General features: G+C 37.5%; 1 protein-coding gene across 1 annotated transcript in view; it reads right to left on the bottom strand.

The window, feature by feature from the left end:
- ACACA (acetyl-CoA carboxylase alpha) overlaps positions 1–26,612 on the bottom strand; it is a 336,306-nt gene that overhangs the window by 84,527 nt on the left and 225,167 nt on the right. The window contains exons 40-42 of the mRNA XM_006832345.1: positions 24,902–25,057; positions 22,333–22,479; positions 4,169–4,438 (exon numbers count right to left, since the gene is read on the bottom strand). Of these exons, the coding sequence (XP_006832408.1) occupies positions 4,169–4,438; positions 22,333–22,479; positions 24,902–25,057 (573 nt within the window). The remainder of the gene's footprint in view (positions 1–4,168; positions 4,439–22,332; positions 22,480–24,901; positions 25,058–26,612) is intronic.

The following is a 26,612-nucleotide window of genomic DNA, read 5'->3' as shown; positions in this document are numbered from 1 at the left end:
AGATATTTGCAAATTTTGTTGTAATATTTGACTTTATCTTCTCAAGCTGGTCTTTGAAATTTTTTTTCAGCTCTTGAACCTTCTCATTTCTTCCATTTGCTTTAGCATCTCTATGCTGGAGAGCAAGTTTCAGTGTCTCTTCTGACATCCATTTTGAGCTTTTCCTTCTTTCTTGTCTTCTCAATTACTTTTTGCTTTCTTTATGTATGATGTTCATCCCACAATTCCTCTGGTCTTCGGTCTTTAGTGTTTAATGTATCAGTTCTATTCTTCAGATGATCTCTAAATTCAGTTGTGATATATTCATGGTCATATTTTGGCTCTCGTGGACTTGTTTTCATTTTCAAAAAAGATAGTAGTTAAGGATTATTCCAAGTTCTTTTATTAAAACAAATGAAAGAATGAAGGTGCAACTTATTAAGAAGACTGTGGGAAGAACCATTTAAGGAAGAAGATTAGAAGTCACCGTTAGGCAAATATCTATGTACAGACATTGAGTGTGGATGTATGAATCTGGAATTCATCATTTTACTCTTGTAGCTGCCTAAGAGTATCTTTTTCCTCCATTTAGGTACAGTTGAATTGAGATACTGCGGAACCCTATGCCATCGCCAGGACTGGTTATGAACTGGGCCATTGTGATCCATGGATTTTCATTGGCTGATTTTTTAAAGTAGGAGTCCGAGTGGTAAGGTTACTAATAAAAAGTTTATCATTTTGAACTTACCCAGAGGCATCTTGGAAGAAAGACCTGGCAATCTGTTTCTGAAAGATCACAACATGGAAACCCTTCAAGAGTTCTACTTTGATGTACATGGGGTTGCAATGAGTCAGAATTACTTGACTTGATGGCAACTGGTTTAAGTTTTAATTGAAATGGAACCAAGAGTTAATGGGAGAACATGAGGGAGTTTCAAAATATTCATGGAAAAATGGAATTAAATGTTAATAAAAATTTTCCCACAAACTTTTTTAAAAAAAGTTTTTGTTATGAATTGAGATAAAGTTTACAGGGCAGATCATCAGTTCTACATTCAACAAATCATACACTTTGTTTCATTACAATGGTTAAACTCCTCTCCATGTACCATCAGTTAATGGTATTTCTCTCTATTCATTTTAGCTCTTTTCTTTTTAAAAAAAAAAAAACAACATTCAGGCATATATAATAATTTGCACTGCCAAAGGGCACCTTCTGCAAGTCTGCCTCCTGGGCACCAGCTCTCAGTCCCTCTCTTTTCAGTCCTTAGCTGCACCCTCTCTCCATGTCCCCATCTCTGCCTCCATCTCTGGTGTTGCTGCTTCTCTGGATAAGGTCCCGCATTCCACTTGTCCCGCTCTTCTCCCTTGATGGTCCTAGAGACCTCTGTTTCTGGACTATAAGATTAACTATTCTCCCATTTTTATTACAAACTTCTACCTTCATAATTGTGAGAGTGGCAATTAGTCATGATAACAATTACTATTGAATCATAAGAATCTTATCCCCATCTAGACAAGATGAAAACTATTCAGTGGAGACTCTATCTTCCTACACACACTATTAAACTAAACTCCCTCTTGAAATCTTGTAAGTCAGTCACTTCGTGCCTTTATCGCCCTCTCATTTTAGGTAGCCAATGTCTTAAGTTGCTTGTTCCTATCTACTCTGTGTACAGAGGGGAGATAGCTTTGATACTTGATGTGAAGACTCCTTCCCTTTCTGTTGGTATGTGAGTTACTACCTCTATGGGCTGCTAACCTCCGGGTCAGCGGTTTGAAACTACCAGCTGTTACACAGGAGAAAGATGAGGCTTTCTGCTCCCGTAAAGATTTACAGCCTCAGAAACCCTGTGCAGGGTGGCTATGTGTCGGAACTGACTCCATGGCACATTACCACCACCACCACCACCTCCATGAGTATAGTTCAAGTTCATCAAATTGTAGCAACTTATCATCCTCGTTTCCTTTATCAAAAATTGTTTTTGTTTTTTTTTAGTCTTCCTCTAGTAGAGTTCTGATTATCAACCCATCAAGGCTATGTCAAATGGGTACTATGTGCAAGTTTAGGTGTTCTTGTGCGTCTCCCCTCACTTCATATCAGATGGATTCTTCACTCTCAGCTCTAGCCCTGTGTGGCTGTGTCCTTGTACATGGGCTCAGGTGTCCCCAGGTCTCACCACACTTAGGACCAACCAGCCCTTCCTCTTCTCTCTCTCATCTCCAGGTCAATGGGAGTCTATGGAATGTGGATGAACTAATTCCATTTCTTCATTGCTGCCTTTCCCCCTCTTCCACTCATCAGTAAACCAGTATGGTTGCCAGCAAGCTTATATTCCTGCTTATTATTCCCTTTGAGTTTCAGTCTTTGAGGGGGGTTTGTTCTGAAGGAACTTGATTGCTTGCCTTGACGGCTTCCCAGCGAATAGCTTGCTTATTCTTGTAGCAACCAATCATACCACCGTTTTTGTTTTGCGTTTTCCTGATGATCTTTCTTTGAAGATGTATTTTCTGTTGCTCTAGCTGTTCCAGGCTGATCTCCCACAAACTTTTTGAAGCCCCTCATAGTTTCTGGAGACAGCCAGAGTAGACAACTCTTTTTAAGCTTTACTATAAAGGGAAAGTGGGAATGGGATAAGGGTAGTAGTTAAGGCGAAGTGTTCATATGCTAAAGATAGATCTAGTTTAGAGGCAAAATAGTGAAAATACAAGAAAGAAGAGAATCAAGCATGCAAGAGGAGAAACTGGCCAAACACAGGAGCAGGGGGCAAGTCAGCCAAAGTAAAGAAAGAAGTCCAAGAATAAAGGCACAGGTGCAGATTCTATGTTGTATAAGTATTCTTCTGATTGTTTCTATTTTCTCATGAAGTAGGAAGGAAGGTCATCAGCTAAGACTGAAGAGTTGGGGGAAGAGGGTGTTAAAGGCTTGGGGAAACAGAAGAAGATGTAAAGTTGTCATCTAGGAGGTTGGAAATCTTTAATGGAAAAGAAGATCAGTCAACAGGACTGCTTGTTTTTCTCCCGTCAATTTTCAGCTGTGTAGGTGCCAGTATGAGTAAGAGTTCAATTTAAATAGTTTTATAAAAATACAGATTAAGTTGAATGATAACAGAAGCAAAAATGTTCAGGGTGTAAGAAAGATACTCATAATGATGTAATTATAATGATTAACATAAGAATGACCTAGGAATATAAGTTGACTAAGTATGAAATGAGGGTTCAAGTAAAGCATGTAGGAATATTGGGAGAAAAATAGTTCCAAGTCTTGGTAATGCCAGAGGATTCTTGGATTTAGGGTACTTGAGACAGTGAAATGGAAAGACAGACTGTTAGTATGGGAAAGAATGGGGTGCTTTAAAGTGAAATTAGAGGTAATAAGAGGTTGAAGCTTGGTGGAGGACACAACCGTAAGAGGAAAGATCATCAAGGATCCAAGAGATCAGGTTATGAGAAGAATTGTCTGTGTCATTAGAGTGGTCACCAAGAATTATAACAAGACAAATAGGATTGGGAGAGTGGCAGTAAACTAGAAATTAAAATATTCAAAGAATGAGAGCAAGTGACCAAACACTCTTATAAGGAAGAGTGTTCGTGTGGAATGAGATTCAAAGTTGGAGGTATTCAAGGAGAAGGGAGGGAAAAGGATCTGGAATCAGCAATGAGGAACAAGGAGGACACTATTCCACCTCCAGGATTAGCAGTGCATTGCTTAAGAGATCTACACGGAAAGTAGTGTCTTTGGGTAAGAGAAAGATTGCAAATACAGCAAGAAGGTTGGAAAACAATTACAGAAGTTGAGGATAAAGGGATTTTGTTAGTGATTGCCCATAAATTCCAGATGCCAAGTTGAAAAGGTTTAAAGATATATTTTGGTTTAGCATGGCTCATATTAAATGTATATCTATAATTTCACTTACTATGAGCTTAAGGGTAGAGCAACCAAAAATAGAAAACCTATAAATCTTTTCAAAGCTGGAGGAAAAACTAGGTGGATATGTATTGAGAGACAATATGTCTCATATATGAAGGAACTAATTCCTTACTAAGGAAATTTCATAATTTTGATTATATTTCGTTTCCACCTTAAGTGCTCACTTTTTAACTTGTCCCCCTCCCCTACCTCTCCTACACATGTACACATACACATGCACAGCCATACAGCTTCTTTAAGCATTTTCTTAATCTGTACCTTGTAGGGATCCTCAGGATCTACCCAGGCCACATGAAACATATGACGAATTTCCTCTGCCAGTCCAATTCTTGCTCCACTGTTGGCTGCTACATATATGCGTGGGATACCTTCTGTCCTGGCAAGCTCAGAAGCTCTGAGAAATAGTAAATCCTCCTGAGGCCCAAAGGAACCAATTCTGTACGTAATGTCATTGCCAATAACAATGGTATCTCGACCTTCAGGATATTCAGGACTTTTAAAGGTCATTTTCCAAGCTACCATGCCAATCTGCAAAGGCAAAAAAAAAAACAAAAAAAAAAAACACACAAGCAAATAAACAAATGAATGCAAGCTTCTTTTATAAAGATATACATTGCTAAAGAGTCAAGCTCTCTATGGGAAACTAGGAACAACATTTTAGCATACTTCTCTAGATAATGTTGATAATTGCTGGCTTACAGGGCATTTCACCATATTCTCAATTCCTTCTTTGGGCTGCTCAAAGATAATGAAAAAAGCAATGTCTAAATGAACTCAAGGTATGGGTGCGAGAATGCCATGATGTCTGTATTTAAATTCACAACTCCCATCTTTCTACCTTCTCCACTAAGACATTATTTTCATGTGTTGTGAGACTCTTTCCAAGAAACCTTTAAGACATGAGAAGCGAGAAGAAAGAGAATCATCTCTTTTGAACTGTAAAACTTTGTGATCCTGGTTCCTTGCATTATCTTCCAGCATTTAATAGGAATAATAGAAACAATCAATCTTTACTTGTTGCTTTAGGTGCTATCCCCTTTTGCAGTAATTTTTTATAGCTCAATGTTGCACCTTTGAGCAGTTCTTGCTTTCTCCCAGCACCAGAAAAACCAAAGGATGCAGGGATCTAATCTCTTAATGCACATACTATATATGTAAATCTGCTTTCTGTTCAATAGCATCTGATCAGCCTACAGGAACAAATGATAGTAACATAAAGGCAGGGGTGACATGTCTCTTCCCAAGCCTTGATAGTCCTCTCCCTCTTTTAATCCGTATCTACATGAAAACTCAGAAGCCCTGGTGGCACTGTAGAATAAGCACTGAACTGGTAACAGAGAGGCTGGTAGTTCAAACTCACCAGACACTTGATAGGAGACAGATGAGGCTTTCTGCTCCCATAAAATTTTACAGCCTTGAAAACCCTATAAGGGTTACAAAGAGTCAGAATTGACTTGATGGCAGTGTATTTTGAGTTTTTATATGAGAACTAGAGGAGCACTGGTGGCACAGTGGTTAAAGCAATCTTACGCTAAACAGAGTGCAGCAGTTTGAACCTAGTTTGAAAGAAAGATGTGGTAGTCTACTCTGTCCTATGAGATAAATGTGAGTCAGAATCGACTTGATGGCAACGGTGTTGGTTTTGGATATGAGAACTAGCCAATCCTACTTGTTTATTTGCTAGTTCCATTTCTTTTCTATTCACTCATATACCAGTTACTTCTGCAATTTTTCACATCTGCCTGTCTGTTTCCCCTATACCTGGATAAGTAATATTTTCCATTCTCTTCTCCCTCTACCGCTTCCCCCACCACCGCTGTCTCTCCCTTGCTATTCGTGTCCCCCCACCCCACCCCCAAACTACCAGATGAGTATTCTTGGTCCTGCCTAATGGAGCCCAGACACATCTGCAGCCTTGGTCCCTCATCCCCAGGCTGCTGCATATCACCTCATTGGGGAGCCGGCCATCAAGAAGGGCCATTAACAGATGTAAATAGCAGCATCCCTGGAAAGCCCCATGCATCACCCAGACTCAACCGGGCCAGTGATCATAAGCTCTGAGTACACATTCCTCAATCCAATTGCACATCCACTGTAATCAGGTTGGTTGAAGCTTTCCACATAGCTATTTGTGATTCTCAGCATTAAGAAATATATATATATATGAAACACCACAGATAAATATAAGCTATTTAATATATCATACTATTGGCCAAAAACAAATCAAAATGGATATAATACACAGAAAAAAAATCCAATCCCTTCTGAGATATTACTCCATCTGTTCATTAAAGGCACAGAAAGGAAAGAGAAACAGATCATCCAGAAAACAGCACAGAGCAACAACAAGTATTAGTATAATTTTGGTTGTGATTTTTAGAAGCTGGTTAATACACTGCCTGGTTGGGGAGAAATATTTCAACTGCCTTATCTTGTGTATCTCTCTAACCCAACATACCTCGTATTGTTCACGAAAAAAAAACTACTTCCTTTCCACTTTCCTCTGAACGCATTTGTAGTTAGGAAGATTGGTTTTCACACAAATTTTGTGACCTATGAACCTTAACTATCTTAGGTAAACTCAGAAATAAGCAGTGAAGAATCTACTTTAGCCTCTGCACGCCAATGCAAACATTGTAACTGTGTGGCACTGGGCAGGCCATAATACTCTTATATTTTGTTAATACCTGGGGACTCTGTGTCACTTGGGCAGTCAGTTCAGCAATTGGTCAGGTTATTATGCTTGCAATATTGACTTCTAATTAGGTGTCAACACAGCAGCACCAAGACCACACTCTTCTTTATCATTGTTTTTCCAAAGTGTGTTCATAATTGACAATTCCCCTAAAAAGTACCATTTCAGAGAGGAGAGTATTATCCTAGTTTTAGTACAGTGAGATTCCTTATAGAAGAGATCATGTTTCATGTGCACACAATGGATAAACATCTAAGAAAGCATCTGTTAATGAATTTACATTAAAACGTAGATTCCATTGTTAATCAAACAATAGTAATATAATGATGAACATGGGCTTTGGTGTCAAACAAATTTGGATCCAAAACCAGCCTCTATTACTTATTAACTGTGTGACCTTGGGAAAACTATTTAACTTTACTGTGCTTCAGTGGCCCTACATAAAAAATTAAGGAAATAATGCCTATGGGTTTGATGAAGCTAAATAAATTATTGGAAGCAGAAATCTATTATATTAATTTCAACATACAGAGTTTTCCCTTTTCACTCTTTTCAACCTATCCAAGTCTTATGCATTCTGAAAAGGTTCATTCAAATTTCATTTCCTCAGTAAATGCTTCACCAATCTAAAGTGATCCCTTGCTTCTCCAATCTTCTATTGAAACCTTCACGTAGAGGACTCATTTGATAATCACATATTGCCTAGGACTGCTTTTGGTTTGGGTCTGTCATCTTGAACCATAATATCATTTCCTCTAGTGCCTAGCATGACCCCTATACATAATATGGGAGCAGTAAATATTTGCTGATATAATAGTCATTTCACTTTAAAAAGTAATACTTTGTAAATAATCAGCCAACATCAAGGACTTAGAACATTGTCCACGACTTCTAAGTCCTGATGTGGTACTGTCAGTTAAGGCGCTGGACTGCAAGGTTACTGTGAACCACAAGGTCAGTGGCTCAAGCTCACCAGCTGCTCCTCAGAAACCCTATACAGGGTAGGGCTATGAGTCAGTACCAACTTGACAGCACTTAACAACAATTATGCTTTTTAATCAACAGTAAGAGTAACAGCTACTATTAACTGAACATCTAGAATACACTATACTGTACTAGATGTTGACACCTATACTGATAGTGGTTAAAAGCTTAGGTTGGGGAATCAGATTGTCCTTGTTCAAATCTCAACTTTACTTTTTACTGGCTATCTAACTTTTGATTAAGTCACTTACCCCTCTTACAGCCTCAATTTTTCCAATTATAAAAAAAGGACACAGTACCTTTCTGTTGTAAGGAACACATTAAGTTAGTACAGAGCCTGGCATATAAATGCCCTCAAATATTACCTACTGGTTGTTGTTGTTGTTGTTGTTAAGTGCCAGTAGCTGTTATTATTGCCACAAGAAAACTGAGACATGGATGAACTACGTAACTTATTCTTGTAGCTAGTGTGAATTTTTTTTTTTTTAAATAAATAAAGTTCACACACACTGCTGACCACTCTAATTGAGATCACAATAGGTCCTGGGTAGAGTGGGAAAAAAATGCAGAACAAAATTCAAAATCATAAAAAGACCAGATTTCCTGGTCCTGCTCTTAGACATCTTTCAAATCTGTAATTGAACCTAGCCTCAGGATCACCTTTCAGCCAAACAGAGACAGGTCTATATAGTGAACAGTACCACCTGTGAGGATGTGATCAACCAGACCAGACCTAAAGGGCAGTATTTACTCCAAAACAAAGTTCAGAAGGGAGGAAGGGGCAGGAAAAATGGGTTAAGGAAAGGGAGGAATCCAGGAAAGAAGTGGGAAGAGTGTTATGATATTGAGAGAGTTGCAATTAATGTTGAGTCTGTAAACTGTTACCCAAAGCACAATAGAATACTAAAAAAAAGATTCAAACTAAAGAAAAGAATGTATTTTTCTAAGTATCTACACATAGTATAAGTGCTATTATATTTAGCTGGGAAGAGTGTTATGATATTGAGAGGGTTGCAATTAATGTTGAGTCTGTAAACTGTTACCCAAAGCACAATAAAATACTAAAAAAAAAAGATTCAAACTAAAGAAAAGAATATATTTTTCTAAGTATCTACACATAGTACAAGCGCTATTATATTTAGCTGAATATCGTATGGAAAGATGACAAACAATTATAACACAAACACACACCACTGGCACCTAAATTGTAATGTGGGCTCCTGAATTGGATCTTGGAACAGAGAAAGGTCATTGGCAGAAAAACTGGTGAATACCAAATATAGTCTGTATTTCTCTTAATAGTACTGTACCAATATTAACTTCTTATTGGTAAGTACCATAGAATAGTTTCTACTCATGGTGGTTGTGTGCCGTGGAGTTGGTTCTAGTTCATGGTGACCCTGTATAGGGTTACCAAGACTGTAAATCTTTACAGGAGAAGAAAGTCTCCCATGGAGCAGCTGGTACCTTTGAACTACTGACTTTGAGATTAAAAGCCCAACTTATAACCCTTAGGCAACCAGAGCTCGTTTTTCCTTACAGTGACCCTGTATAGAGTCTGAGGAGTAGCTGCTGAGTTTGAAATGCTGGACTTGCACTTCAAACCAAATTTGTGGTCCAGTGCTTGATCCTACAGTGCCACATCAGGACTCCTGTTAATTTCTTAGTTTTGATAACTGTATTATGGTTATATCCAATGGTAATAATCGGGAGGAAGTTTCTACTATACTGAAGGTTGTTGGTTCAAACCCATCCAGAAATACTTCAGAAGATAGGTCTGGCAATATTCCTCCAAAAGGTCACATTCATGAAAACCCTATGGAGCAGGTCAACTTTGCACATATGGGGCTTTCCTGAGTCAGATTTGATTCAACAACTAACCACATAACGAAAAGCTGGGTAAAGGTTAGATGAAAGTCCCTGTGCTGTTTTTTCAGTTTTTCTGTAAATATAAAATTATTTCAAATCTAAAAAGTTAAAAAACAAATGTCAGAGTAGAAACTGTGTTGTTGTTTTTGGGGGGGAGGGCGGAGGTAAACTGGCTAGTGGGGTCATTGTTAGTGTTCTGTGCAGCCTTATAAAACAATGATTATAATGACTATGAATAATATTTTATAATGCTTATGACCTAATACCAAATTAGGGAAAAAGTAGGACACAAAATTTTATGTATACCATACTATCTGTGAGAGGCAAAATCGTTCAGGGCACAGACTCAGGAAGCAGACTGGATTCAAAACAGATTCAGATTGTTTTGTAGCCACATAACCTTTGGCAAATTACTAACCTCTCTATATCTCAACTGACCTTGTTAGTATTAACTGAATATATTCCTTATTAGTATTATTACTAATGCATAATTTTATTGTGAGGATTAAGTACATGTTAAGTTCTAGAATACTACCTGGCATATAGTGTTTAATAAGTGTTACAATTAATATGTATTTTTAAAAAAACAAGTTAAAGAAACAAAAAGAGAAATAAAAGAAAAATCATTATTATTATAATGCTGAGATTATGTGATTATGTTATTTTTCCCATTTTCAAAATCTGTGTTTATATTGCTACCTTTAACATTTTACAATTAAAAATAGCTGGGATAACAAGGGTTAGAGAAAATATGAAAGTAGATAGTGGTGATGGTTGCACAAATGATGAATATAATTAATGTCACTGACTTGTCTATGTAAAAATGTTGAAATGGAAAATGTTTTGTTTTTTTATACACACACACACACACAAAAATAAGACTATCAAATTGCTTCTTCACTGGATGATAGGCATATAGGAATTTATTAAATGATTATTTCTACTAGTGCATGTTTGAATATTTCCATAATAAAATATTTTCAAATGGAAAAAAAATCTGACCCATATCTTAAAGGAACTGGTCTAGGTTTTTAGTCATACTACAGTAGATTATATTTATATGAAATTAGAAAGACATAAGCATCTGGAAGTTTAAAAATCAAGACTTACCTTAATAGTTTGTTGAGACTATCAGTTTAGCTTTTTCCAATAAGTGCTCTGTTATTGATGTGGTAGAATGTAAACATATGTATATATAGGTTTATACAATATTAATATCTCTACCTGAGAAGTAACTGCTTCAGTGTGTTTCTGGTCTGATGATTAAATACATATTTATACTTTTAAAGTCAATATTTGTACAACAGACAAGAACAGTGCCTATCAGCTAAATACATATTTAGGACTGTACCACATGTATTACAAACATGCACTAAAATCGAAAGCTTATGTTTATACAGAGCCTTTCATCTTGAAGGGGGCTAAAGAGCTTTACAAACATATGTACATAACAGAACATTTGCACCGGTAGGAAGACAAGCTATCAGTTCACCCCTCCCTGTTTCTTCCAGCAGTCCTGGGTAGGAATGCCTGGTGTCAACAGATGCAGGTCTGAAGCAGCTGCAGAGACATTGTAACCCAATAATCTAAGTTGTGATGCACTGTCACCGAAAGGGGGCTTTCCACTTGAGAACAGTAGCGGCTCTCCTCAAGTATAGAAGCACTACGGCCATTTCCAGCTTTGGGTTTTTAAATTCTTCTCTATCAAACCCAACTAATCACTTGACAAAATTGAATTTGATACTGGAAATGGTTTCTGAATGCCAAATACTTTGTCTGATGATGAAAACTAGGTTGAAAAAAACCTTCCCCCTGCCCTTGTTAGATTTTAAAAAAGAAAGAAAGAAAAGGGTCACAGCATTCAGGAATAAATGGTTCAAAGTATTCCACTGAAGAAGAGCTTTTTCTCAGAGAATTGGGCCATTACTTCAGAAGACAGTCATATCCCCCCTCCACTTTTCACACCCCACACCCCGTTTAATTAGGACACTGTAAGTTTTCCAGTCAAATTACTCTATATAGATGGTTCAATCTATATTTTACACACAATGGAGATTTTATAAAGAAAATCATACAATCACTATAAAAGCAAACAAAAGTGTGACAATGTGATTAGGAATGTGACATTCATAGATTTCACCTAAGTCTTAGCTGCCTTGCAATATTAGTTGAAAAATAACAACCAAGGGAAACCCCAATCAAGGGAAACCCCACCAGTGAGTCCCCTTGTTTCCTTTTTTCTCTCCCTCCAATGTATGATTTAGAGGAAACCTGGTGAAAATGACACACCAGGACAAAGGCCTGGAGTACACTTGCAGGGTTAAGGAAGCAATAAAAGGGCAACAAATAGCCTGGAAGGGACTTAATGGGCTTATAGCTGAATGAGTGTCAGATTGAAGCTTCTTGGCAACAGTAGTGCCACCACCTTCTTCCCTGACCACTCACTCTTTGAGTCACTGACTAACCAAATAGTCCCAAGTACTTATTGCATACCACATTTCTATTAAAATAGCCATACATAATTTTTAGAGTTAATAAATTCTAGGATTTTTTATAATAGAGCATTGCATTTAACAGGTTTCTCAGGTTTCGAGCTATCAATCTAAAAGAATATTCTTAAAGGGAAAGAGGGTAAAAAGAGTGTCAGTAAATAAGCTAAGAATCCAAAAACCAAACCCAGTGTCATGGAGTCATTTCAAACTCATAGCAACCCTGAATAGGGTTTCCAAAGTTGTACATCTTTATGGGAGCTAAAAGCCTTGTATTTCTCCCACAGAGCAGCTAGTGGGTTTGAACTGCAAACCTTGCGGTTAGCAGTTCAGTGCTTATCTTACAGTCCAGTGCTTATCTATTTACTTCTCCTATCCTCTGGAGTCCTGGTGTAGCACTGTGGGTTAATGCGTCAGACTGCAAAGCTGTTTGAAATGCAAGGTCAGTGGTTCAAGCTCACCAGCTGCTCCTTGGAAACCCTATACAGAGTCACTATGGGTCAGAACCGACTCAACGGCACTTAACAACATCCTTAGCTTCAAAGAAGCCCTGGTGGCGCTGTAAGATAAGCACTGAACTGCTAACTATCCCATAAAGCTTGGTGGTTCAAACTTACCAGCTGCTCCTCTGAAACCCGATGCAGGGTGGCTGTGAGTCAGAACCCACTCAATGGCACTTAACAACAACAATACAAGTTTTAAGGATCTCTGATGGTACAATGGCTTAATTGCTCAGTTGCTATCTGAAAGGTCAGTGATTTGAACCTATCACCTGCTCTGTGGGAGAAAGATGAGCTGTAAGTTGGAATCGACTCTATGGCTTCCATAAAAATTTATAGCCTTATGGGGCAGTTCTACTCTGTCCTGCAGTATCGCTAGAAGTCCAAATCAACTTGATGGTACTGGGTTTTTTATGGGTTAATACAAGTTCTAAGGAAGAAAATATTTCTTTGGCCACAGTCTGATCCTGGAATAAACATGCTCAAGTGAGGGAGGAGGGAATGGGGAGGAGAGAGCAAGCAGAAGAGAAGAGTCTTACTTAACTGTTTTTATGTGGGTAAAATGATTTGTGCCACAGTATTTCCATAAGAAGTGGGACCATTATTTTCCTGTAGAAACACATTTGGTTTGAAAAGTATCACTGGACAGGACGTGAAAATCAAACCGAATGAATTATTCACAACCTCCGATCAGAGGTGATCATTATTTCTGATGCTCCAAACAGTGATTAGGATTCTGCCCTGAGATGTCATTTTCTCGCTGAGTAACACCAGAGCTAGATAGAGGCATTATCTATCTATCCATAGATGTATTTTTTTTTTCTCCTGGGAGGACCTTGCTTTAATGTTATAACAGATACTAAAAACATGGTCATATTAACATTTATTCTGATGATGCCAATAAATGCCATTAGTGTGACACAAAGTGTCAATGCTAATCATGACCCAAAATTAACACCAAAATTGACATCAGCATTAATTGTACTATCAGTGTGGATAGAATGTGCAAGCATACACATAGGGAGTTTCCAAAGCTGCTATTGTTACCTACCACAGTAACAACATTGCCCTCAACAAAGAAACCTGAAGGGAAAGCTAAAGGGCAAAGCAGGATAGGAGTTTGTTTTATAAGGGTGTAAGAAGCATCCATGAACTCTAGCTATGTTGTCAGAAGCAGAAAGGGAGTATCTCTGCCAAGGTTGCCTCTCTCATAACTCCACACTTCAAGTCAAACTGCAGTAATATCTTTCTGTATATATTTAAATACAGGCTAGACTGTGGCTGAGATACGGAAGCTTTATTTGTTATTTTTCATGCTAAAAGTTTAAGAGTTTCTACAGCAAAGCCTCCAATAAGCTATTGTTCTAACGCTGCGAATGCCAGGAAGATCATCATCCTGCAAGGCCCTGGAGCAGATATAGAATCCTAGCATGTTAGAGCCAAATACTTAGTTAAGTGTCATCTGCATCATGAACATGAGAAAACTGAGATTCAGAGGGAAGGAATTTGAACTTGAGCTCCTTGTTAGACACATAGCAAAAATAATTAAAGAGTAATTTCAACTCATGATAGAATCTCATGACAAGGCATAATTGATGAAGATCAGAAAATGCTATTTGGCCTTACGAGAGATATTTGTAGACAAGAGGCAATGAAATATATGACTTAATTTTTGCTATTTGGAAAACCATGCAAGAAAAAATGACAATGCCTTTCCATAATGCATTATCTGCCTTATATGTTCCAATGCATAGAGTATTGTATGATCTCTTAAAATAAGAGTTCACGATAATTTTCTCAACAGCTAAAAAACTCTTTTTATGCTTCGATAATTAAAAAATGGCTGAACAAACTAACCTCAATCTTTGTAACAGTGATAAAAGGATAAAAACAACAACAACAACATCTTTAGAGCAAAAAACTTTAATCGCAGAGGTAATACTTTGAAAATGTTACCAAAAACCAGAAACAGTAAGTTTGAACATGGGCATTTTTCTTCCCTGTAATATGTATATACATGAAACCACAGCAATTTTGCATATGTACACAGGGATTTAAAAAGTATACCACATTTTAAAAAACATACAAGTCAGTGACATTTGAAAAACAGGGCACAGGATAAACTGGTTGATATGTAAATCAACCAAGTTCCAAAAACTTTGTCTGTTAATCATTCGACGAAATGTTGAACTCTGATGCACCAATGCTACACCTCATCCTCTGGTGTTAGCTGCTACTGTCCTCATGTTCATTAATGCCTCTAGTTAGAGCTGTAAAGTTCCATGACATAGGGTACTATGTCATGTTCCCTTACAGTAATATCTGAAAACTTAAGACATATACAAAAATGCTGGCAAGTACATCCTTTTGTTTAAAAGCCATCTCTAGGCTAGCTTCTTACTTTGGAAAGAAACCAACGAGTCTTCCTCAAATTCTGCAGGGTTTTCAGTCAGTCAACTTCATTGGGCTTTGGTTTACTACCAATGTAAATAAATGGGCCCAAGTACTCATAAACCTGAGAAAATACCCAACACCACTAAAGGTCATTCAGAAGGACTTCTAAATATGTATCCCAAAAGAACAGTGATAGAAATTTATTAGGAGTAATTTCATGGTAGAAGACTTATCTTTCAAAATCAGCCTCAGTATTTTTCTAATGAGGGATCCAACATTGCTTCTAAAGATTATTTTCAACAAAGACTTGCAGTCAAATATTCTTACTTAGAATTAAGTTAGTAAAGAAAATGTAGTAATTTTGAATAAAAGTACCATTTTACTATAGATTATATTTTTTATTCTTTATATTTGTAATACCTAACTCGCTAGCCCTGAAAGGACTCAAATTTGGTTTTTGAAGTCCTTGGTAGAAAGACAAGGAGACAAATTACAGAAGTTTATGTATAATGAACACTATACAGTTCTTTTCTACTGAGGATCTCAGTCTAGCCATCTTCATGGATAGACTGGTGTCAAGAACCACTACTCCCATTTTTATAAGTTGAACAATTAGTGTACAGACGATGGTTCTGTTCTTGAGATCTGCTTTTCTCAAGACTGTTTTAGAGCTCATACTCAGCATATAAATATACCTCTTTTCAACATGTACATAAATTATTGACAATGACAAAATTTCTATACCTCGAATGAAACAAAAGGACAGCAAAGTAAATCCAAATTAGCTTTACCTTCATGAGCCTTTCTGAGGTTAAAATGAGCAAAACATGCATAAGCCTAATGTTAAACTAGAAAAATATTTGGGCTCATCAGAAATAATCAGCCCTTCCCTCACTCACTACAAATATACACACTTTTTTCAGTCACAAGAGTCCTTGTGGTGCAGTGGTTAAGCACTCAGCTGCTAACCTAAAGATCAGCAGTTCAAACCTACTAGTCACTCCTTGGGAGAAAGATATAGCAGTCAACTCTTACAAAGATTACCGCCTCAGAAACCCTACAGGGCAGTTCTACTCTGTCCTATAGGGTCGCTATGAGTCAGAATCAACTTAATGGTAGTGGATATTTTTCATTTGCTTGTGTTTGGTTTCTCTCTAGTCACAGAGTTTCGGATCAAAACTGTAATTCCAAGTCCAGGATAACCAAAGCAATTCCTTTGAAAGTATGGAAAATGTCAATCAGGTGAATTAAGATATAACAGAGGGTTATGGTGGTATTTCTACAATTGCTACAGGGCAAGTACTGGACTGCTAACTGAAAGGTTAGCAGTTCAAGCCCACCAGTCACTCTGAGAAAGCTTTCTGCTCCCATAAAGATTTACAGCCTCAGAATCCCTACACAGAATCACTATGAGTTACAATTCAATCAAGGGCAACGGTTTTGGTAATAAGGTACAATTATCACAATGGATCTACTAATTTACTTCTTCCAATCTCTTTAGCTTAAATAAACTTAACAACTTCCCCTCTCTACCCAACTCTTAAATGTTTCTATTTGGTGAAAGATTACAACAGATAAGTGAGGAACAGAGTCAAAATTATAAGATTTGTTCAAGTTTATTAGTAGGTACAGGGTATTCATCATACCACTTTTTGTATTATTCTATATATATAATACATATGGATGAAGTTCAGGTGTGGTGCTGTAGGAGAAGCACTGGACTGCTAACCACAAGGTCAGAGGTTAGAGTCTAACAGCTGCTCCTTAGGATAAAAGTGAGGCTTCCTGCTCCCACAAAGATTTATAGCCTTGGAAAACCTACACAGCTCACAATGAGTTGGAATTGGCTCAATGGCACTTAACAACAACATGTTTTAATGGTACCAGACATTAACACATTATCAAAAATTAAACATGAGTAGTAGCGTAGTGGTTAAGAATCGGGCTATGAACCTTAAGGTCAGCAGTTCGAAACTACCAGCCATTCCACAGGAGAAAAATGAGGTTTTCTGCTCCCATAAAGATTTACAGCCTTGGAAACCCTGTACAGGGTCGCTATGGGTCAGAACTGACTCAACGGCAACAACAATGGAGATCTGGAGTTCTGGTGTAGCGCTGTGGGTTAACGCGCTGGACTGCAAAGACGTTGGAAACACAAGGTCAATGGTTCAAGCTCACCAGCCGCTCCTCAGAAACCCTATACAGGGACGCTATGGGTCAGAAACGACTCAACAGCACCTGGTATGGCACTGTAGGATAAGCACTGGACGGCAAAGTCAGTTTGAACCACAGGGTCAGCAGTTCAAACCCACCAGTCACTCTCTGGAAACTCTAAACAGGGTAGCTATGAGTTAGAACTCACATGATGGCACTTAACAACATCAACAAAAAATGGAGACCTGGGACTCCTGGTGTGGCACGGTTGGATCAATAACATGGAGACCTGGAGTGGTGGTGCCTGCTAACTGCCAAGATGTTGGTTCAAACCCACCAGTCACTCCTTGGAAACCCTGTGATTTAGAACTGATTTAGTGGCACTTAACAACAACAATGTTGATACAGCTGAGCACTTCTAGAACTGAATTCCTAATTCTCATTCCAATCCACACCACAAGAACAAAGCAGAACTAAAACCAAAGTACTCGTCATTATGGCAGTTAGTCTTTAAACTTTAGCTTACATCATTTTCTCTAATCATTCTCTTCCCAAAACATGTTTCCTATGAAAATATGTACAGCTATGATGTAAGGTTTAATAAACCTCTACCCAAAGAGTTAAAGACGCAAATGCATATTGTGAAGAACAGTAAGCAAAGTCTATCACAGTAAGTTTTTTCTATAAAAAGAAGGATACTACTGGATTTGCCTCATCAAATAGAGCAAATAAAAGAGGCTTATTAGAATGTAAAGTTGCTGAGAAGGAAAAACTCTGACACCTAGTGCCCATCTCAAAAACTGAAACCTGGAGCCACTATCATTCTTAAATATGATTGTTTATAAGGAGGTGGTCATCAAGCTGCAATCAATTTGGAATCTATTTTTCTCTCAGAAAAAATTTAAGGGGAAGATAATACTATGCAAGAATTTTGTCTATGATTACCAATCCTTTTTGGGTATATGTACATTCTGTACCTAATTATTGTAACTGCTTCTAAAAACAGTTCCTTCTCATCTGTTTTCATAGTTAACAGGAGTGATGGGAGGGAAAGGATGGGTTCATACTGTTAAAAAAAAAACAACCAAAAAACCCATGTTAAAAAAATACTAAGGAAAATAGTAGCGTAGTGGTTACGAATCAGGCTGCGAACCTTAAGGTCAGCGGTTGGAAACTATCAGCTGCTCCGCGGGAGAAAGATGAGGCTTTCTACTCCCGTAAAGATTTACACCCTCAGAAACCCTGTACAGGGTCGCTATGGGTCGGAACCGACTCGACGGCACTTAACAACAACAACAACAAGGAAAATAGGGTCTCAATTTCTACCAACCCGAAAGTTACTATAATAGTTGGCTGCCTATCCTATCTTTCACCAATGCCCAGTTTAGAGATTCCTGATCTAGTTTACAACTGTTAAGAGGAAACAAAAATGTTAATAACTTGCTTTCAAACAAATAAGAACATAGTCTCAAGTAATTTTCTTTGTCCAACTAGGCAAAGTTAAGATGTTCTCTGTCAAGTCTGTTACAGTCTTGGTCTGATCTTAGTCTGAGCCTTTTAATAATTGGATTTAGTGTGAAAAATACCTGCACTGGATTGTGAACTCTTACTCAAAATGCTCCCACCTACAATTACAGCCTCCACCAAATGATCAAAACAAGTTAGCAAACAGGCAGAAAAATGAAAACAGTTCCTCCAAAATTGAGACACAGTAAAGCAGAACTGTTGGTTAGCTGTATAACTTCTGTATCCAGGATCAATAGTCTATACTCATCTAGATATTCATTTACAAAAAGTGCCGATCACTGTAGCATCATAGCAACTAGAATTAAAATCAACTCCATCTACGTTGCAATCATATTTTCCTCAATTTCACCTTTATTTAAAAGTACTAAATATATGCAGATATATATTTATACTTTATCTTTGGAGCTATTCTGTAAGTGACGTAATTAATAGATTTGGCCTACATATTTTTTTATTCCTACTCTAAGTTCATATTAAATGCAATGCCATTCAAATCTGAAAGTGAGAAATATGTTTCTCCTCTACCTTCATCAGGTGTTAGGTGGCATTCCTTCAGTTATGGCTTCCTTTACTCGGAAGGGACAACTAGGAAAATAGAAAGGGGAAAGAAGTACCCAGCACAGCACATCAGAAAAGCTCTTTTTCTCCTGCCTCTAATACGGGCACAAATGTTCAAAATGCAGGTCACATTTCTGTTGAAATAGCCAATATTCTTCCTCAAATGGCAAACACGTTCCCTAAAACTAAATGGAACAGAATTGTCCCAAGTCCTGGTTCCATCACCATTTTACCTATTTACTGTCCTAGAATAGCGAAGGAAGACTGGCCACCCAGGTAGCCTGATAACTGCAGGTTTTCTGCTTTTGATAGTAAGTACAGGCATCTCAATTCATTGGAAATCTTGTTTCATCCTTATTCCTTATTTCCATGTGCTAGCTTTTAAACTCAGAAACTCCAGCCCTTCAAGGTAACACAGTACCACCCATAACGGTGACCTGATACAGGCCATCACCTTTGGAGAACACCACATTGTAATGATTTAATGTCTGCAGCATCAATGCATTTACATTGAGTCCTGGCTCTCAGAACATAAACAGGTCAAATTTTTTTTCATTTCTTTTTAAATAAAACAATTCTTCAAAGTTCTTTTCAGATGCCCATTCTCTTTGGGACAGGATAGATTTGCTCCAAATCTCATCAGCATGAGGTCTTTTCTTTTCTCTCACATCATTCTTGGGGTAATATGTAGAGTGCCAGGCTCATGACAAACTTGTCTCTTTGGCCAAAGAAAATTAAACTGTAATAGCTGATAAAACTGGGCTCAGCATGAAGAAATACATCCTACTGACACCTCGTCATCTCTTAGGCGCAGCTGTCCCTCAGAGTTCAGACTGCCGAAACTTCATCCTTAGATTGGTCGGTCTCTCAGTGGACATGCTCCATTGTATGTTCAAGCTATTGGTAAAAGAGTTTTATACTAATATTCCAACCTCATTCCTGTCATGAGCACCCTATAATCTAGCTAAAGGCATTGACTGACTTCACCAGCCATCCTGGGCATTAGTCACTAACTGCTCATAAAAGAACAGCACTCTCACTTCTCCTGCGCTCAAAGACAGAAACAGCAAGCTAGCACTCAGCCTCTATCCTAGTCAATCGTTTGAAGAAAAAGAATAAAGAACAAAGAATACAGGCAATTAAGAAGAAAAAGTGCAGAAGAAGAGAGAACTGACAAAAGGCAAAATAAGAAACGACGTCCAAAAAATAACAATTAATTTTCTAGGTTTCAAGTTGATTAACGCAGGGCAAAGGAAAACATGTGATCCCTATACTGATCTTACTCTAACAACTATAGTCCTATGCAGCTGTTTAAGACATGTCTTTTCCACCAAGGTTTGTTAGTTCTTAAAAGGGTTAAAAAAAAAAAAAAAAAAAACCCTTTAATTTTTTTATTCTTTTTTTTCCCCTCTGTGTGTGTGGTCTTTGGGTACAGAGTCCTGTATAATAAGACTATTTGTATTCATACTGGCAGAGTAAACACTACATGTTCATGCCCAGGCAGCTCTGTGCTTGTAATTTCAGTAAGAACAGAGCTCTGTCCCTCTGGGACTTTACTATTCCCCCAGTCTCCATTCGCTCAAACACAGAATGAGAGCAGAGAGAAAGCAGGAGAGAAAGATCGTGGCAGGAGGTTTCACACAGGACTGTGGCTAGCTTTTATGTGGCCAAAAATCTCATTTTGTGTTTTAATTACATTAGTTATAACAGTTTTCCCCTCAGCTCCATGTTCATAAGCGTGCCTTCCCTTCCTGAAGACTATACTATTCAATGAATCAGAATTTAAGTATAGCACAAAGAAGCTTCTCTTTGTTGTTGAGGGGCTCACTAAACAGATGCTACAGACAGTGGTACAAACCTCCGCTTCAACTTTGTGTGCTGACGAGTTTTAAACTACTGTCGTCGAAATTCTATGTATTCTCTCTTTCTTATCCTCTTATTTTCTGCTATTTGTCACGGTGTTAAATTAGACGAACTACAAATCTGTTACTCTCCATCTGGTCTGAGGCTCACATCCATCTTAATACCACATCATTTACTCTTGGCATCTACTTATGTACTTATTGAAAATAGATGTAGACCACCTTTTACATATAGTAAAAAAATTTTGAAATACTACATAAAAGAGAAAAAACTTGCATCATCTAAAAGGTCTATTCAGCCTGTTTAGGTGAATACCTAAGTAAATCTCACTTCTTAGGAGGAGTGAGATTTATCTAAGATTGAAATAAAAAATAATTTCTCTTTTCAGTTTTGTTATCATTGAACATTAGAAGCATAATTAAAATCAGAAGGAATCTCAATACATGGAGGAAGGCATAAGAGTATGGGGGCAGAATATTACTATATATTGGTGCAAATGATTAAGCACTCAGCTATAAGTAGAAAAGGTGACAGTTCAAACCCATCCAGAGGATTCTTGAAGACAAGCCTTGTGATCTACTTCAGAAAGGTCACAGCCTTGAAAACCCTGTGGAGAAGCTGCACTCTGCACACATGGGTTTACCATGCGTCAAAATCCACTTTACAGTAATTAATAACAGCAACATGAAAATAGACTACAATGCTACAAAGTGCATTCTTGGATAATCATCAAGAAATGTATTCTTTGTTACTTTCTTTTATATTTAAATTCCTGATTCTTATTGAGTCCTTTAATTTAGCAATACATTCACCACACTCACAAGAGCAACAGATGTAGTGAACTGAGAATGGAAAAGATACCAAAAAATGTGTATTAGTAATGCAAATAAGTACCCAAATTAGGAAACATCAACGAAGCTAAGGAAATTTTATTATATAAAATATCAAAGCATATACGAAAATAGAGACAGTAATATATTCCTGTGTACCTACCAACTAGCTTCAGTTATCAACTCATGATCAAACTTGTTTCATCCACATCCCCCACCTTAACCCTCCATTATTTTAAAGCACATCACAGACATCAGATCATTTAATCTGTAAAAACTATAGCATGGATGTCTAACAGAAAATACTGTTTTATAAAAAAGCAAGCTCTAATACTATTATCACACCTGAAAAAATTAGCAATAATTCCATCATATCCAATTGATGCTACCTCTCATTCTAACGAACTCTACCAACCAGCAAGACTACCAATGAACAAGACTATCATGCAGCTGATGCTACTTGGATCTTAATGCTCTTTAATAACCACTCTTACAGAAAGTTGGTACTAATGGACACAGAGATAAAAGAAAGAGGATGTGGGAGAACTCAGCTACTTGCCTCATTTCCTCCTGGAAGTCTGTTCATGTGGACCAGCTGACCTTGATCATCCAACACCAGCTCAGTGTAGGTCAGCATATCAGAAGGCAGTGGTGGTGACGGAAGGAATGCTTGAGTAGACATAGACTCCCAGAGTTTGATCAGAGACTAGTGGAGGGAAAAATTTGTCTAGTCAATGACAGATAACATTTCAGTAAGAACAACAAATTAGGTGAATCTAGTTTGTTCTTTCTTTTCCCAAGTGTTCTTCTTATAGTGTGTTAGACTAAATTCTAAAGCTCCATTCTCAGTTAAAACAAAATTGTGATAAATAATATCCTTGCTAGAAATCAGGTAGGTTTCCAACAAAGTCAAACTAGAATGATTCCAAATCAGCACTAGAGCATTAACAAACAACAACAGACCTGACAAAATCTCAGGAAAAAACCCAAAAACCAAAAAACAAAACTAAGTGGCATCAACTCTTTCTAAAGAAGAAAAAATTCTAGAAAAACATGGCAAGAAGAGTGACCCAGAAAGTGTTATGACATTCAGCTAATACAAAGGAAATCCAGGAAGTAAAGATTAAGGTTTCTACTAAAGATTCAGAAGAAGCATCCTCTTTCTAGTATCTTTGTATAACTACAGGATACCAGATAGGAATTAGTCTACTAGATTTGTAGACCTGATATACAAGCATAGAACAGATGTAAGTATGTTATTCTTGCTGTTAAGTGCCTTTGAATCAGTTCTGACCCATAGCAACCCTGTATAGGGTTTCCGAGGAGCAGCTAGTGAGCTTGAACCACTGACCTTGCAGTTCAAACTGACTTTGCAGCCCAGCGCATTAACCCACAGCGCCACACCAGTATGGCTATCTGTAAATGTGGGGAGGAAGATGGATAAACACTGGACTGCTAAGCATAAGGTCAGTGGTTTGAGCCCACCAGCTGCTCCATGAGACAGATAAAACTTTCTGTTCCTGTAAAGATTTGTAGCCTCATAAACCTTCTACAGGATAGCTATGAGTCAGAATCAACTCAACTACAGTGGGTATGGTTTTTTATTTTAATATGTAAATGTACAGACTAATTCTGCTCAAATATGAGCAAACAAATATACCTGTCCACCTTAAAAACATGATTTTCATTCCCAACTTCATGTAAAGAAACTGCTGGAAGTGGGAACTGGTCCAGTTCTTTTTTTCCCTTTCTTTGCCTTAAAATACGGGTGGGGAACATCCAGCCTGCGGACCATATAAGACCCACAAAATCAATTGGTCTGGCACTGCCCAGGCAATCGCAATTCCAGCCATGACATTAGGGGTAAATTAATTGTTTAACCAAATATAGCAGGCGAATTTTAGGTTGATAATTTTGTATGGCCACAAATGATGTTGGAATTTTGGCAGAAAAAACGTTCCCCACCTCCGCCTTAAAATAACATTTAAAGTCCAATGACTCATATATATCTAAATGTCTTAGTCGCTTTTTGTCTATAGGAAGAGTTACATAGAATGGAATATTCATTCATTTATAACACTGGCATTAGGGAACAGAAGTTAACACTCAACTGTTAGGCTAATACTTACATGAAGTTAGCTATGTTTCAAGAAAAAGAACCTGTGATAATACAGGAATTATACAGAGTAGTTAACAATGCTACATATACTACTTGGTTAAAATGGAAATGTGGTAATAGTGACTAGAAGACTTGGAAAAACCTTATATTCATAAATTGTTTTAAAGGATAAATTCAGTATTCTTTTGATTCCTTATTATCTGTTGCATTTTTTGCTGGTGATATATTTTTCTTGCTTCCTACTGATAAAAGAAAAATCTGCAGCATAGAGAGGATTCACCATACAGATCAAAGAAATTTATGTTCATATAGAGGATGAAATTCATAAAGTCATTTTTTTTCATGCTACTTTTTATTCAGCCATAATAAATCACCCACAAAAGAACTTGTAATTTAAATTGTGTACCATCAACTCAATATCATTTTTATATGTTATCCATTTGATTCTCATCATATTAACTTAGGCTATCAACTAGAAATCTGGAGTCCTGATTTGGCACTGTGGGCTAATACGCAGGACTGCAATGTCGGTTTGAACCACAAGGTCGGTGGTTCAGGCTCACCAGCCACTCCTCGGAAACCACATATAGGGTCACTACGTGGCAAACTGACTCAACGGCACTTACCAAACAAACCAACTAGGGACCTAGGTTATCTTAGAGAATAGGAAAATGAGAACTAAAGTGTCATACTTCTTAATATCAATAATTTGAATATAAGCTTAGGAAATTTGTACCTGACTGTAACTCCTCAAATAGGTCACAGTAAACTACCACAATTAGTATGTAGTCTCACTTTACTCTCTTCTACTAAGTATTTTCATCGTATCTCCTGTTAATTCATGAAGAATTATCTAAAACCTGAAAAATTTCTACTCTAAGAATGAAATGGGAATAGAATCAAGATATTTCATGCCCTTTGGGGCTCTCAGCTTTCTGTCAAAGCTTCATCTGATGGAAATTGAGGCCTCTTGAGAACATGTCAGAGCCCCCCAGTTAGCCATCTTTACCTGCCGAAACATCTCTGGGATATCATATATGTATGTTGTTCCTAGTGATTGTGCTTGAAACCTCTTTGATTGAAGAAGGTCTTTGGTCACATATGGAGTGTTGATTAACATTCCATGCAGCGGTCCCTGTTTGTCTCCATATGCCTGAAACATGATCTGCAGGAATAAAGAGAATGGCATGAGAGTTTAAGTGACAGAGAAAACAAATCAGATAGCTGCCTAGAGGGTCTTTTTCACAAGTGTTACTTCTTGAAACAGATTTTCAATGATGGACAGGGTAGCTAAGACATTCTTCTTTAATAGTAAGTATTTGGTACTCTCACCTCTGCAGATTAACCAAATCCAAAACAATGGCATGTAGCTAACCATATACCACAGACTGCTCTCACTTTTTAATTAGTTGAAATCAACAAAAAAGCAGAGCACCAATTTCACATCTCAGAGATTGACTGACAATGCTTGCCTTCTAAGGTGACATTGAACCCCATACACTCAGAAACAAAGCATGTCCACTACCCAGTCCAGGCAGTCCTACTATTTATCCTGAGGAATGGCTACACACTAAAAGATAATTTTGTTCTCTCCCCAGTGGTAGAAAGCCAAGATAGAGTCTAGTATATTATCTGTGCCTTAGTCTATTTGATTCGATAGAATGTGTTTTATAAGCATGATTAGTCACACATTTTTTTGTGAGTTTCATCCATCCATCTAGTTAGTGAATTCCTGCTCATTCACAAGACATAGCCCCCCCCATATATATGCATATATATATACACACACACACAAGCACACACACATATATATATGTGCATGTGTGTGTATATGCATATGCAAACATATGTATGTATATACTTTTACTTGCCAGTATACTGTGGCTACAATTATTGAATAGCTCCTGCAATATCTATCTTGTCACATAATGAAATCACACCAGTTTCTAATCATTTTAACTCAAATACTCCTAGAAGAGTATTTCATATTCCATATATTTAGTTTTATTTGCTTATGAATATTTATAAAAGATGCTATTATTTCAATTCAATTAATATTTATTGAGTGTCCAAAGGTTATATGACACTAAACTAGGCACTTTACGCATGAATACATAAACATAGATTCCCAGTGCAGTGAATACAAATGGGAATTGGCATTGAACAGATACACCTACATAACCACAAGTCTACCAATAATTAACATATGTATACACCTGATACATAGGCATAGGTATAGGACTTTTAAATACCTTCCTAAACTCTGGGCATAGGTCCCATCTCCTAGTCAGCGAATTGAATCCTTAACCCCAGTTCAGCTCAAAGGACTGACAAGTCAAGTGTATGCTGCTGACTTGTCAGTTGGTCCCTATTCTGGTCAAAACTTGTCTAATGCTGCATAAAGCCCCATAGCTTACAGTCCTCTTCCACAGGACACCAACAAGGGAAAGTCACCACATGGAGGGAAGAAGTAGTAATGTCTTAGAGATGTGAAAGGTAGAAATAGTCATGTTTTAAGAGACTAAGCATGTGAAGCCAGGGTGTTGATATAAAATTAGATTCTTGGGACTGCATTCCTGCCTATTTAGAGAAAGAAGACTTATGAGTATAGAGTTTGGGATTCGGTTTTGCCAAACTCTGGATGAAGTTATGCTGGTCATAGTTAAACAGCATATTATGTACTGAGAAGGGACTGGAGAAAGTCCTCCAGGTCCATACAT

This window comes from Chrysochloris asiatica, unplaced genomic scaffold (assembly GCF_000296735.1).
Source record: "Chrysochloris asiatica unplaced genomic scaffold, ChrAsi1.0 scaffold00007, whole genome shotgun sequence".
NCBI lineage: Eukaryota > Metazoa > Chordata > Mammalia > Afrosoricida > Chrysochloridae > Chrysochloris > Chrysochloris asiatica.
This window is presented reverse-complemented; position numbering and strand designations above follow the sequence as displayed.